This window comes from Anomaloglossus baeobatrachus, chromosome 11 (assembly GCF_048569485.1).
Source record: "Anomaloglossus baeobatrachus isolate aAnoBae1 chromosome 11, aAnoBae1.hap1, whole genome shotgun sequence".
NCBI lineage: Eukaryota > Metazoa > Chordata > Amphibia > Anura > Aromobatidae > Anomaloglossus > Anomaloglossus baeobatrachus.
Window position 1 is genome coordinate 75,582,029 of NC_134363.1, and position 15,232 is coordinate 75,597,260.

General features: G+C 43.8%; 1 protein-coding gene across 1 annotated transcript in view; it reads right to left on the reverse strand.

The window, feature by feature from the left end:
- The window catches only part of LOC142257080 (sulfotransferase 2B1-like), a 152,316-nt gene that overhangs the window by 63,557 nt on the left and 73,527 nt on the right, over nucleotides 1–15,232 (reverse strand). The window contains exon 5 of the mRNA XM_075329152.1: nucleotides 5,333–5,427. Coding sequence (XP_075185267.1) covers nucleotides 5,333–5,427 — 95 coding nt within the window. The remainder of the gene's footprint in view (nucleotides 1–5,332; nucleotides 5,428–15,232) is intronic.

The window sequence follows — 15,232 nt, forward strand, 5'->3', positions numbered from 1 at the left end:
CAAGGGATCTCCTTCGGGTATGGGATAAAGCAGTAGCTAAATATAAGCTCTCGGACAAACTTGGACCGATGACACCTTTATTTGATAACCCTGCCTTACCTCCAGTGGTGGGAGTTGATAAATTTCTAATCTGGTCCCGTAAGTCCAAAACGAGACTTCAGCAGACCCTCGTTGGCTCTCTAGCTGTCCCCTCTTTCCAAGAGTTGAGAACGTTATGTCCGGATTGCCCTGTTCCATGGTTCTCCTACCTACAATTTAGATCCTTTCTTTCATCTTTCCTGTTGATCGCCAGAATTAGAGTTCCGCATTCTGCCTTTGAGAAACTATTGATCCAAACCTCGACTCCTCAACACACGATTTCCCAAATTTACAATATCCTCATATCTATACCTGATCTTATAGATTTGTGGTTTGTCAGGGAATGGGAAAAAGAGTTGAATGTTTCCTTTCCACAGCGCGAATGGGAGAAGGCCTTCTTATGCGCACATAAACTCACCATGGCTTGTAAACTTCAGGAAAGGAACTACAAAATTCTCACTAGGTGGTATAGGTGCCCCGCCGATCTACGGAGGTTCTATCCCACCACATCAGACAATTGCTGGAGATGTGAGACAGCCAAAGGTACTATGTTGCACATATGGTGGGAATGCCCTTCGATTCACCAACTATGGGGTAAGGTTTTCGAGATCTTTAGTCATATCTCAGGTGAGCGACCTCCCATTTCTCCTCAAACTGCCCTTTTGTCAATGCTCCCAGGGTCCTTTAAGACTATCAAAAGGGGTCTACTTAAACATTGTCTTTCTGCCACCAAGTCTATTATCCCCAGGCGTTGGAGATCTAGGGAAGCCCCTACTATAGCGGACTGGTCTCTGGAGATGGATTATATCTGTAGAATGGAAAGATTATCGGCTCACAATGAGTCTGAATCTGAACAGTTTTTCCACACGTGGCAGGATTGGATTATGTTTTGAGAGTCCTCTGATTTCTCAATGGTCCTCGGAAAGTGACATTCCATTCATGGTCAAATAATACATGGCACTATCCTCGCCCCATCCCCCCCCTTTTTTTTTTTGTTTTGTTTTGTGTTTCTTCTCTTCTTTTCTTTGTCCTTCCATCTCTCTTCTCTCTCCTTTATAATTCTTACTACACTATTCTGTGATTTTAGACTTACAATAAAAACAGTTTCTGCATACGGTAGCAAATACTGGGATTGTTATGTTCACAATATATGAGACACTTATGTTTCTATGTTCGCCATTGAGTTTAGTTCTGCAGGATACTTAAAGACACGTGTTGCCGAGCTTGTGTGGTCTATTTTGAGTGATTTACTGTCTATATTGTAATGGTGCAATTGCACTTACTTTGTATGTATCCTGTCTCGTTGATACACTTCAATAAAAGATTTTTGAAAAAAAAAAAAATTAATTGAATGCATTCTTTCCTCTACTGATCTAAAATGCAACAAAAAGAGGAATATAATTTCCCCCCAAAAATCAACAATTATTCACAGCAACAAGAAGACAGCAGTGTTTACCTGCACAGGCCAAAGAATCTAATGCACTCACAGGATGCAGCAAAGCCCCTCAATAAAGATGGAGGCAACAGGTGCAAAACACTGATGGAGGAACCACTCACACACTGCCACTCCATGGAGGAGGGGATTGCTTAGTATTAAAATGGCACACAAGAAGGTTTGTATTTTGTCCAAAATATTAACCAATACCTCATATACATTTTATATATATTTTTCTACATATTATGTTTTTATACATGATGCAGCCAGGCCCATTAATGTAGGTCTTGTAAACTGGGGTCTCCATTCCTGTGTGATGTACCTACACTGTGTGTAGAATTATTAGGCAAGTTGTATTTTAGAGGATTTTTTTATTATTGATTAACAACTATGTTCTCAATCAACCCAAAATATTCATAAATATCAAAGCTTAATATTTTTGGAAGTTGGAGTGGTTTTTTTTTAGATTTGGCTATCTTAGGAGGATATCTGTTTGTTCAGGTAACTATTACTGTGCAGAATTATTAGGCAACTTAATAAAAACCAAATATATTCCCATCTCACTTGTTTATTTTCACCAGGTAAACCAATATAACTGCACAAAATTTAGAAATAAACATTTCTGACATGCAAAACAAGGTGGCTATATTGGTCACTAAATTGTTTGGGTTTTGTTTTTGCATGTCAGAAATGTATCCTGGGTGGGGCGAGGGTGGTGCCATGTATTATTTGACCATGAATGGAATGTCACTTTCCGAGGACCATTGAGAAATCAGAGGACTCTCAAAACATAATCCAATCCTGCCACGTGTGGAAAAACTGTTCAGATTCAGACTCATTGTGAGCCGATAATCTTTCCATTCTACAGATATAATCTATCTCCAGAGACCAGTCCGCTATAGTAGGGGCTTCCCTAGATCTCCAACGCCTGGGGACAATAGACTTGGTGGCAGAAAGACAATGTTTAAGTAGACCCCTTTTGATAGTCTTAAAGGACCCTGGGAGCATTGACAAAAGGGCAGTTTGAGGAGAAATGGGAGGTCGCTCACCTGAGATATGACTAAAGATCTCGAAAACCTTACCCCATAGTTGGTGAATCGAAGGGCATTCCCACCATATGTGCAACATAGTACCTTTGGCTGTCTCACATCTCCAGCAATTGTCTGATGCGGTGGGATAGAACCTCCGTAGATCGGCGGGGCACCTATACCACCTAGTGAGAATTTTGTAGTTCCTTTCCTGAAGTTTATTTTAGAGGATTTTTTTATTATTGATTAACAACTATGTTCTCAATCAACCCAAAATATTCATAAATATCAAAGCTTAATATTTTTGGAAGTTGGAGTGGGTTTTTTTTAGATTTGGCTATCTTAGGAGGATATCTGTTTGTTCAGGTAACTATTACTGTGCAGAATTATTAGGCAACTTAATAAAAACCAAATATATTCCCATCTCACTTGTTTATTTTCACCAGGTAAACCAATATAACTGCACAAAATTTAGAAGTAAACATTTCTGACATGCAAAAACAAAACCCAAAAAATTTAGTGACCAATATAGCCACCTTGTTTTGCATGTCAGAAATGTTTATTTCTAAATTTTGTGCAGTTATATTGGTCTACCTGATGAAAATAAACAAGTGAGATGGGAATATATTTGGTTTTTATTAAGTTGCCTAATAATTCTGTACAGTAATAGTGAGTGGTTGCTTCATCAGTGTTTTGCCTCCACCTTTATTAAAGGGTTTTGCTGCATCCTGTCAGTGCATTAGATTCTTTGACCTGGGCATTCTTCCCTCAACCGGTGAAATGCTCCCCATGCCATTGGCTATAACACAACCCCAAAGCATGATTAATCCAACCCTTGCTTAATGGTTGGGGTTATGTTCTTTTCCTGAAGTTTTGTGCCCCTTTTTCTCTACGCATACCTTTGATAATTGTGGCCAAAGAGTTCTATTTTATCTCATCAGTCAACAGGACTTGTGGAAAAATGGATCAGGCTTGTTAGATGTTCTTTTGCATACTTCTGACTCTGAATTTTATGCTGAGAACGCAGGAGAGTTTTTCTTCTGATAACTCTATCATGAGGACCATATTTGTGCAGGTGTCTCTGAACAGTACAACAATGTACCACAACTCCAGAGTCTTTCAAATCTTCCTGAAGGTCTTTTACAGTCAGGCGTGGGTACCGATTTGAATCTCTAGCAATTCTTTGAGCAGCTGCCATGGGGTGTAATGAGGTAACTTGGAACAAGGGCACCTATACTGGCCCTAGAACTAGGGTGGCCCTAGCTGTCCCTGTTCCCCAATATATGTCTAATTGCGATGATGTTTGGGCCACCTTCCTAACCCTACAGTAGCTCCTGAATAGCCCTGGACTATACCCCCTCTCCTCCACCCCTGGAGAGGGCCGGGAAAGGAGTGGTTCATCCCACACAAATAGACAGACAGGGAAAAACCAAAACTCAAACTCAATGCACACATACACAAAGGTAAGACAATATGTGCTCAGAAGGAAATAAAGAATCAGGGAGGAAATTAACCAAAATTGAGAATATTTCCACAACACACCAAATAACGCACAGGAGATCACCAGAACAAGATCACCACAGCACAAAGACTATTGCAAATTAAGCTATAATCAGTGTGGGGGAACAGGCTCTACCATCTTTTAATGTTTGGAGGCGGCTGTGATAGGTCTCCTATAACCTGTGACCCTAGCAGCAATCCACAGCCCAGCAGAAATGAACTTCTGCCAGACTGATTACTAAAAAGCACACAACTAGTCGACGCCCGAGTCTGACTATGCAACTCAAAGCACCATAGTGTGACATGTCAGACTCTGCAGTGTGAACAGAGTCAGACGTCGGCATGACACTCAGTGAGTTTAGAACTGAACATTGTGTGACAGTAGCTCTCACAGAGATTTTGCATGGTCTTTCAGACCTCTACTGTTCCTGTCTCTTAATTACATTTCAAACTGAGGAAAGGGCAACTTGAAAATTCTTGGTTATCTTTATAATAGCCTTCTCTTGCTTTGTGGCCCTCCACCATTTTCATTTTCAGAGTGCTAAGCAGCTGCTTAGAAGAACCCATAGCTGCTGTTTTTTTTGGTAGAAAGTTAGAGGAGGCTGGGCTTTTATAAAGCTGTGAAATTTGCATCACCTGGCCTTTCCTAACGATGATAGTGAACAAGCCGAAACCCTAAAAGGTTCATTAAGATCTAATCACACAAATCTCCAAGGGTGTCCAAACTTTTGTTTAGGCCCATTTTTCCTGTTGTAATTTTTAAAATGTAAAAGATAAAAAATATATTTTTTTTGCCTAAAATACAAAAGAAATGTGTCATCTTTAACTTTATGCCTTTTAGAGATTATTTCAACTTGCCCAACTATTCACAATAACAGTAATTTTGTCCAGGGGTGCACAAACGTTTGCATCCCACTGTATACCAGAATAGGTCCAGGATGGGGACATACATACCAGGATGGACCTAGGATAGTGACACATACCAGGATGGGGACATATATACCAGGATGGACTCAGTTTAGGGATATATATACCAAGATGGGGATATATGTACACCAGGATAAGGACATATATAACAAGATGGACCCAGGATGAGGACATACAGTCATGGTTAAAATTGTTGAAACCTATGAAATTGTTCCAGAAAATGAAGTATTTCTATTAGAAAATTATTGCAATTACCGTATTTTTTGGATTATAAGACACACTACATATACAAACTGTATATTTTAAGACATTTTTAATAGGTTAGTGTAGAGTAATCTCAGGGACAAAAAAATATTTAAATTACCTGAATTAGGTCTTCATATGTAACAAACAAAAAATTGTTGTTATCTTTCAACTGCATCCAGTCTTTAATGTGATCAAACCAGGAGCCAAAGGGCACTAAATAAAAAAAAAAATTATATAGATAAAGTACAAATGTTTAATGAAATAAAATAGATAATGCCTTTCATAATAGAAATAATAATAAATTAATTAATCTCATCATGTCACAGATTTTGACCTTCAAGACAAAAACCTACTTTTTAAATCTGAGACATGCATATGGCAAGATCTATGGAATTCTTCTACTAATCCTGATATGCTGCCCCTTCAAAGATGAAAGCAAGAGGGTCTCTAGCACTGCCTGTTGGAAGTTGCAATTCTATAAATCAATATCATCTGTGACGCCCTGGACTAGTCAGGTCGTCCCAGGTAGTCACACAACACCACACCCCCTCCCGATTAGGTGACATCAGTCAAACTAAAAACCTTGTCACCACCCTCCAGGTTTGATGTCCACACCAGGGGGCGTAGCCAGGCAGTTGGCTCCGCCCACCAAGGAGTTCGCAGGCCTGGAGGCGGGAAAACACAGAGAGTAGTTCAAGTTCGAGGAAAAAGAGTAGTCTGGAGGAGGTAGAGAGCAGTCAAGTTCACGGGCAGTCCTGTGTCCAGGCCTGCCAAGAGACTACCGGGTGGCTGGGTCGGAGCCCAGTCACTATTGGCAAGGAGGCAGACAGTGGTGGCCGCCTGCAGGAGGTGGGATTACAGCCGGTGGAACCGTAGGGACCGGGGACGGGCGGTGGCCCGCCGGTACCGAACTGGGGAACCGTTTGGAAACCAGAGCACCAGGAGGGGTACTCAGACCCAGTACAAAGCCCTGAACCGACAGGGCCGAGTCAAATCAACTGATTGCGGACTGGACTTTAGGACCTATCCCACACAAGACCCGTTAGAAGACAACAGCCCAACCATACAGGGTAAAGCCACCGCCAAGGCATAGAGACCCAAAGGGCCAGCGTCTGCGGGCAAACGGGCTCCTATGGCATATACAAGTCGGGGAGCGGACTACCGGTGTCTAGGTATAGGAGTCAAACATTTACACACAGAGGTGCAGGAGAAAGGCAGAAACCACCAACCTATTCTGGGAGAAGCTGCAGCCGGCTGCGGGCCCCGTTCATCACTCCGTTTGGTTTACCAGAGACTCTGGTGTCTTGTGTCATAGTGAGTACTAGAGTTGAGCGGGGTTCGCGATTCGAGGTTCTCCAGTTCGCGGCTCGAGTGATTTTGGGGGCTGTTCTAGATCGAACTAGAACTCGAGCTTTTTGCTAAAGCTCGATAGTTCTAGATACGTTAGAGAACGGTTCTAGCAGCAAAAAGCAGGGCATTTTACAGCTACAGTGTGCAGGAGCCATCGCTGGCAGCCTGCCAGAAGCTGGTAACCAAGATAAACATCGGGCATCCAAGCAAAGCGCTTTGGTTAGTAACCCGATGTTTATCCTAGTTACGTGCAGGAAGCCCACACTTCCCCGCTCAGCTCGCTCCACCCCCTCCTGCACGCGGCATGTACACACACACACACACACACAATCACACTCACCTGTCCCCAGCCAAGCAGTCCACAACACTGACGTCCTCAGCGCCACCCACTTCGCACTCCGCCGCCAGCACACATGGCTCCGCCCACCTGCACTCTGCACACATGGTCCCGCTCGGCTTACCTGCGGTGATGAAGTCCCAACCTCAGCGCTGTCACTGTCCTCCATAGCCGCCGCTTGTCACATCACCTTCTCTCGCTTCCGACCCGAGAATGACTAGCGGTGATGTCACGGGCCGCTCGCGATACTTGGCTGTGAAGGCGGCGGTCATTGAACTCAGTGACAGGTGCTTTCAGCAGTGCAGGAGATCAGCGCAGGTAATGTACCTCGCTGACAGGCAGCACTTGTCATCCCCTGCAGTGACCTGGGATGACCCATTGATGTTAGCTCAGGTCACTGCACTGCTCTCCCAGCCAATGGGGAACATCCTGCTCTTCATTGACTGGGACAGTGTGGATCGTCATGGCAACCCCTTGGATTACACCAGACCTGGATTTGTTTTTCTTTCTAATAAATTGGTTAAAGAGGGAATGTATTGGGGATTGTTTTTTCAAATAAAAATGTGTTTGTCGTCTATTTTGTTTTATTACTGACTGGGTTGTTGATGTCGGGTATCTGATAGACGCCTGACCTCACCAACCCCAGGGCTTGATGCCAGGTGACATTACACATCTGGTATTAACCCCATATATTACCTCGTTTGCCACCGCACCAGGGCACGGGATGAGCTGGGGTGAAGTGCCAGGATTGGCGCATCTAGTGGATGCGCCACGTCTGGGGTGCCTGCGGCCTGCTATTTTTAGGCTGTAAAGGCCCAATAACTATGGACCTTCCCACCCTGAGAATACCAGACCACAGCTGTACGCTTTACCTTGGCTGGTGATCCAATTTGGGGGGAACCCAATTTTTTTGTGTAATTATTAATATTTATAAAATAATTATAAAAAAAGAGCCTGGGGGGACCTCTGTTGGGGGAGACCTCCCGGTCTCTCAGGGTCACGGAGGTGAATTTCAAATCAGAACTGCGCAGATGTATATGAATCAGGAAAATGACCACACAGAGAAACGTGTCTCTATTTGGGAGAAGTGGATGCCTTCTGCCAGTGTATTCAAAAGCATAACATTTTATACAGCTTTTTGGACAGTCCTGTAAAACAACATTCCTTTAAGGCATTCAGGTGTGTCTGGGAAGAGAGGAAAGTCTATTCAAGAATATTTCTTAATCATGAGTCTAACCGGTTTTCCAAGACTGGAAGAAGACATTGAAGAATGTCACTTTACTTATTTATGAGACTGCAAACTCATTACTTAGCCCTAAGCATAGTTGGTTTACGTTTACAATCCTTGCAACATTTCATTCAGGTATATGTAAAAAGCAATACATAAAACATAGAAAATACAGATTAATCTTATTATAATATAATATCATACTGGACAAACGATTCATAGCCTAGGCCTTCACACCTCCACATTGGATCCCCAACTACGGTAAAGCTGCCAGCTGTGGTTTTTAGGCTACAGCCGTCTGCTTTACCCTAGCTGGCTATCAAAAATGGGGGGACCCAACGTCATTTTTTTTTAACTATTTTTTAAATAGAAAAAATTAATGGGCTTCCCTGTATTTTGATTGCCAACCAAGGTAACGGCAGGCAGATGGGGGTGGCAACCCATAGCTGTCTACTTTATCTGCGCTGAGAATCAAAAATACCGCGGAGCGCTACGTCATTTTTTTTAAAGATTTATTTTTACAGCACTGTGATGTCCAGCAATCAAAATACAGGGAAGCCCATTTTGTTTTTAGTTATTTAAATAAATAATTAGAAAAAATATATATGGGCTCCCGCTGCATTTTTTGTATTGCTAGCTAAGGGTAATCCAAGCAGCTACTGGCTGCTAACCCCCACTGCTTGGTGTTACCTTCACTGGCAATGGAAAATCCAGGAAAGCATTTTTTATTTTTTTTGCCAAAAAACTACAAAAAAAGGACGTGAGCTTCGCCATATTTTTGTATGCTAGCCAGGTATAGCAGGCAGGTGCTGGAAGAGTTGGATACAGCGCCAGAAGATGGCGCTTCTATGAAAGTGCCATTTTCTGAGGCGGCTGCAGACTGCAATTCGCAGCAGTGGGGCCCAGAAAGCTCAGGCCAACCTGTGCTGCGGATTCCAATCCCCAGCTGCCTAGTTGTACCTGGCTGGACACAAAAATGGGGCAAAGCCTACGTCATTTGTTTTCTAATTATTTCATGAAATTCATGAAATAATAAAAAAAGGGCTTCCCTTTATTTTTGGTTCCCAGCCGGGTACAAATAGGCAACTGGGGGTTGGGGGCAGCCGTACCTGCCTGCTGTACCTGGCTAGCATACAAAAATATGGCGAAGCCCACATAATTTTTTCAGGGGGGCAAAAAACTTCTGCATACAGTCCTGGATGGATAGTAAAACAGGTTTTTTGCCCAGCTCACCTGTGCAATGGAAGCCAGTAATCCTGGGCTGTGCACGGAGAAGAGATTTGGAGAGCCAGTCCATGTGCATAGGAAGTGATTGAGAGATTTCACCAGCACAAAACTCCAGGCATCTTGTACTTTAAAATAAAAACTTCTTTATTTTCTTATCATTAAAAAGTCCATGCTATAATGGTAAAGCCCATGTCAGAGAGGACGCGTTTCGAACATCCAGTTCTTATTCAGTCTCTCAATAAGACTGAATAAGAACTGGATATTCGAAACGCGTCCTCTCTGACATGGGCTTTACCATTATAGCATGGACTTTTTAATGATAAGAAAATAAAGAAGTTTTTATTTTAAAGTACAAGATGCCTGGAGTTTTGTGCTGGTGAAATCTCTCAATCAAGTCCTGGATGGAGTATGCTGAGCCTTGTAGTTCTGCATCTGCTGTCTGTCTGTATGGAGAAGAGCAGACAGCAGCTGCAGAACTACAAGGCTCAGCATACTCCATCCAGGACTGTATGCAGAAGTTTTTTGCCCACCAAAAAAATTACGTGGGCTTCGCCATATTTTTGTATGCTAGCCAGGTACAGCAGGCAGCCACGGGCTGCCTCCAACCCCCAGTTGCCTATTTGTACCCGGCTGGGAACCAAAAATATAGGGAAGCCCATTTTTTTTAATTATTTCACATTTCATGAAATAATTAAAAAACAAATGACGTGGGCTTCGCCCCATTTTTGTGTCCAGCCAGGTACAACTAGGCAGCTGGGGATTGGAATCCGCAGCACAGGTTAGCCCGAGGTTTCTGGGCGCCTCTGCTGCGAATTGCAGTCCGCAGCTGCCCCAGAAAAAGGCGCTTTCATAGAAGCGCCATCATCTGGCGCTGTATCCAACTCTTCCAACAGCCCTGAAGCCCGGTGGCTTGTTGGGTAATAATGAGTTAATACTAGCTTTGTTTTACTAGCTAGTATTAAGCCAGAGATTCTTAATGTCAGGCACGTTTGACCCGGCCATTAAGAATCTCCAATAAAGGGTTAAAAAAAAGACACCACACAGAGAAAAAATACTTTAATAGAAATAAATACACAGACACATTAGAGACTCCATCTTTATTACCCCCTGTCAGCCCTCCACGATCCATGGTCTTCTGTCTTTCTCGTTTAACAAATGCAGCTCTGCTCCATCACTGCTGCATGGGGGAAGACGCTGCTTCCCATGCAGCCTTCACTCAGTGAGAGATCAGTGCTGCTGGCTGTTAGCGGTAATAGCGGTAACATAGCAACAGTGCTCCGATCATGTAATTCCCGGAGCCGCGGTTAGCGATGACGTCACCGCTAACTGCGTTGCTACGGTGTCAGCCGGTCCCTAACGGAACGGGGAGTCGACCGTGTGCTAGAGCATGTCGCCGGTACACGGCGATACACAAATGTGCACCGTGTACCGGAGAGTGCAATGACAGGACCTTGGACAGGACATGACGTCAAAGCCATGTGACCAGTCTGTAGCCAATGAGATAATAGCCACGTGACTGGTCACATGGCTATTTTGACGTCACGATAGGTCTTGCATCACTGCTGGCAGTGCTGGTCACCGGGAGGATTCCGCGATCATCGGATGGAATAGCGGCAGGAGACAGAGTGCAGGAGGGATCGCGGGGACCGGTAAGTGTTATGGCAATGTTTATTAACTGTATGTGTACATTTATAATGCGTTTTTATGTGTTTGTGATTGCCTCCCATTATTTCCTATTGGTTCGAGTTCGGTTCGTCGAACGTTCGCCGAACTGAACTCGAACGAGACTTCCGTTCGACGAACCGAACTCGAGCCGAACCACGGCCGGTTCGCTCATCTCTAGTGAGTACACCAGTGCCTTCGGGCCGCGCACTGCGCCACACCGCAACACTTCGCACTGCACCCCGGCCCTCGCCAACCGGGACCAACACACCCTACCTACGGAGGGGTCAACACCTAGCTGCGCCATTACACCGCTCCCGGGAGCCCCCATACCTTCACCGCAGCGGTGGTGTCTACAATCACCACAACCCGTGGGTGACGTCACGAACTAACATCCCAAATCAAACCACCGCGGCCCCGGCCGTGGAACTTCTCACCCAAATCCCCACGTGTAGCGCCAACTCCCTTGCAGAGCGACGTGACCCCCGGGTCCGTGAGAGGCTCGAGCCACCCCCTGCAGTACGAGCACGGATCAGAACGGCTCGGCGGTCGCAGCCGAGCCCGTGGGGCGGTACACATCCATTCAAAGAGCCTTACAACATGACAGAATAAAAAGCAAAACTTGGATTGGTTCTATATCCTAAGTCATGTGGCAAGGTTCTATAGCGCTTTTCCTCCACAGCCAGTTTTCACCTTCCAGACATTTGTCATTTTAAGTATTAATAACTCTGGAACACTTCTACACATCCCAGTGATTCTGAGACAGTATTTTTGTGACACATTGTACTTTAGTGGTACATTAGGTCCATATGATTTGAATTTATTTATTAAATATCTGAAAAATAACAAAATTAGCAATTTTCGACCAGAGATTTTTTATGAACAGATTAAAACTACTCAAAATAGGTAAAAAATGACATTTACTATGTATCTAGTTTATGTCAGCGCCATTTTTGAAAATCAACTGGGACCCTATATAACAAGAAAAAACAGCATAAAAACAACCTCCACTTCAAAAATATTATGTATTGCAAAGTGTGCACAGTACCAACATTCCAAGCTGTACTATTGAAAAAATGAGATTTTTGGCAAAAAATTGCAATTTTTCGAGCCACCCCGCCAACGTCACGGCAAATCTCCTGGGGCAGTCCTAACACTAAAATATTTTTATTTAAAGTGTGCCATGTGGCCTCACATATGCAAAATTAGGACTGCACAGCACGTACCTTGTGCTTTTCAGTCACCGTCTCCATGACTGATTCATGGTTGTGGGCGGGACAGGCCCGAGCACATGCTGCTTAGAATAAATAGCCAGTGGACGGGGTTGGATGGCCAGTGTGAACAGCCACCAACCGCCAAAAATCAGGACAGATGGAAAAATAAACATGAGGTGCACTGCAAGATGAGAATCAACTGGGACCCTATATAACAAGAAAAAACAGCATAAAAACAACCTCCACTTCAAAAATATTATGTATTGCAAAGTGTGCACAGTACCAACATTCCAAGCTGTACTATTGAAAAAATGAGATTTTTGGCAAAAAATTGCAATTTTTCGAGCCACCCCGCCAACGTCACGGCAAATCTCCTGGGGCAGTCCTAACACTAAAATATTTTTATTTAAAGTGTGCCATGTGGCCTCACATATGCAAAATTAGGACTGCACAGCACGTACCTTGTGCTTTTCAGTCACCGTCTCCATGACTGATTCATGGTTGTGGGCGGGACAGGCCCGAGCACATGCTGCTTAGAATAAATAGCCAGTGGACGGGGTTGGATGGCCAGTGTGAACAGCCACCAACCGCCAAAAATCAGGACAGATGGAAAAATAAACATGAGGTGCACTGCAAGATGAGAATCAACTGGGACCCTATATAACAAGAAAAAACAGCATAAAAACAACCTCCACTTCAAAAATATTATGTATTGCAAAGTGTGCACAGTACCAACATTCCAAGCTGTACTATTGAAAAAATGAGATTTTTGGCAAAAAATTGCAATTTTTCGAGCCACCCCGCCAACGTCACGGCAAATCTCCTGGGGCAGTCCTAACACTAAAATATTTTTATTTAAAGTGTGCCATGTGGCCTCACATATGCAAAATTAGGACTGCACAGCACGTACCTTGTGCTTTTCAGTCACCGTCTCCATGACTGATTCATGGTTGTGGGCGGGACAGGCCCGAGCACATGCTGCTTAGAATAAATAGCCAGTGGACGGGGTTGGATGGCCAGTGTGAACAGCCACCAACCGCCAAAAATCAGGACAGATGGAAAAATAAACATGAGGTGCACTGCAAGATGAGAATCAACTGGGACCCTATATAACAAGAAAAAACAGCATAAAAACAACCTCCACTTCAAAAATATTATGTATTGCAAAGTGTGCACAGTACCAACATTCCAAGCTGTACTATTGAAAAAATGAGATTTTTGGCAAAAAATTGCAATTTTTCGAGCCACCCCGCCAACGTCACGGCAAATCTCCTGGGGCAGTCCTAACACTAAAATATTTTTATTTAAAGTGTGCCATGTGGCCTCACATATGCAAAATTAGGACTGCACAGCACGTACCTTGTGCTTTTCAGTCACCGTCTCCATGACTGATTCATGGTTGTGGGCGGGACAGGCCCGAGCACATGCTGCTTAGAATAAATAGCCAGTGGACGGGGTTGGATGGCCAGTGTGAACAGCCACCAACCGCCAAAAATCAGGACAGATGGAAAAATAAACATGAGGTGCACTGCAAGATGAGAATCAACTGGGACCCTATATAACAAGAAAAAACAGCATAAAAACAACCTCCACTTCAAAAATATTATGTATTGCAAAGTGTGCACAGTACCAACATTCCAAGCTGTACTATTGAAAAAATGAGATTTTTGGCAAAAAATTGCAATTTTTCGAGCCACCCCGCCAACGTCACGGCAAATCTCCTGGGGCAGTCCTAACACTAAAATATTTTTATTTAAAGTGTGCCATGTGGCCTCACATATGCAAAATTAGGACTGCACAGCACGTACCTTGTGCTTTTCAGTCACCGTCTCCATGACTGATTCATGGTTGTGGGCGGGACAGGCCCGAGCACATGCTGCTTAGAATAAATAGCCAGTGGACGGGGTTGGATGGCCAGTGTGAACAGCCACCAACCGCCAAAAATCAGGACAGATGGAAAAATAAACATGAGGTGCACTGCAAGATGAGAATCAACTGGGACCCTATATAACAAGAAAAAACAGCATAAAAACAACCTCCACTTCAAAAATATTATGTATTGCAAAGTGTGCACAGTACCAACATTCCAAGCTGTACTATTGAAAAAATGAGATTTTTGGCAAAAAATTGCAATTTTTCGAGCCACCCCGCCAACGTCACGGCAAATCTCCTGGGGCAGTCCTAACACTAAAATATTTTTATTTAAAGTGTGCCATGTGGCCTCACATATGCAAAATTAGGACTGCACAGCACGTACCTTGTGCTTTTCAGTCACCGTCTCCATGACTGATTCATGGTTGTGGGCGGGACAGGCCCGAGCACATGCTGCTTAGAATAAATAGCCAGTGGACGGGGTTGGATGGCCAGTGTGAACAGCCACCAACCGCCAAAAATCAGGACAGATGGAAAAATAAACATGAGGTGCACTGCAAGATGAGAATCAACTGGGACCCTATATAACAAGAAAAAACAGCATAAAAACAACCTCCACTTCAAAAATATTATGTATTGCAAAGTGTGCACAGTACCAACATTCCAAGCTGTACTATTGAAAAAATGAGATTTTTGGCAAAAAATTGCAATTTTTCGAGCCACCCCGCCAACGTCACGGCAAATCTCCTGGGGCAGTCCTAACACTAAAATATTTTTATTTAAAGTGTGCCATGTGGCCTCACATATGCAAAATTAGGACTGCACAGCACGTACCTTGTGCTTTTCAGTCACCGTCTCCATGACTGATTCATGGTTGTGGGCGGGACAGGCCCGAGCACATGCTGCTTAGAATAAATAGCCAGTGGACGGGGTTGGATGGCCAGTGTGAACAGCCACCAACCGCCAAAAATCAGGACAGATGGAAAAATAAACATGAGGTGCACTGCAAGATGAGATTTTTGGCAAAAAATTTTTCCATCTGTCCTGATTTTTGGCGGTTGGTGGCTGTTCACACTGGCCATCCAACCCCGTCCACTGGCTATTTATTCTAAGCAGCATGTGCTCGGG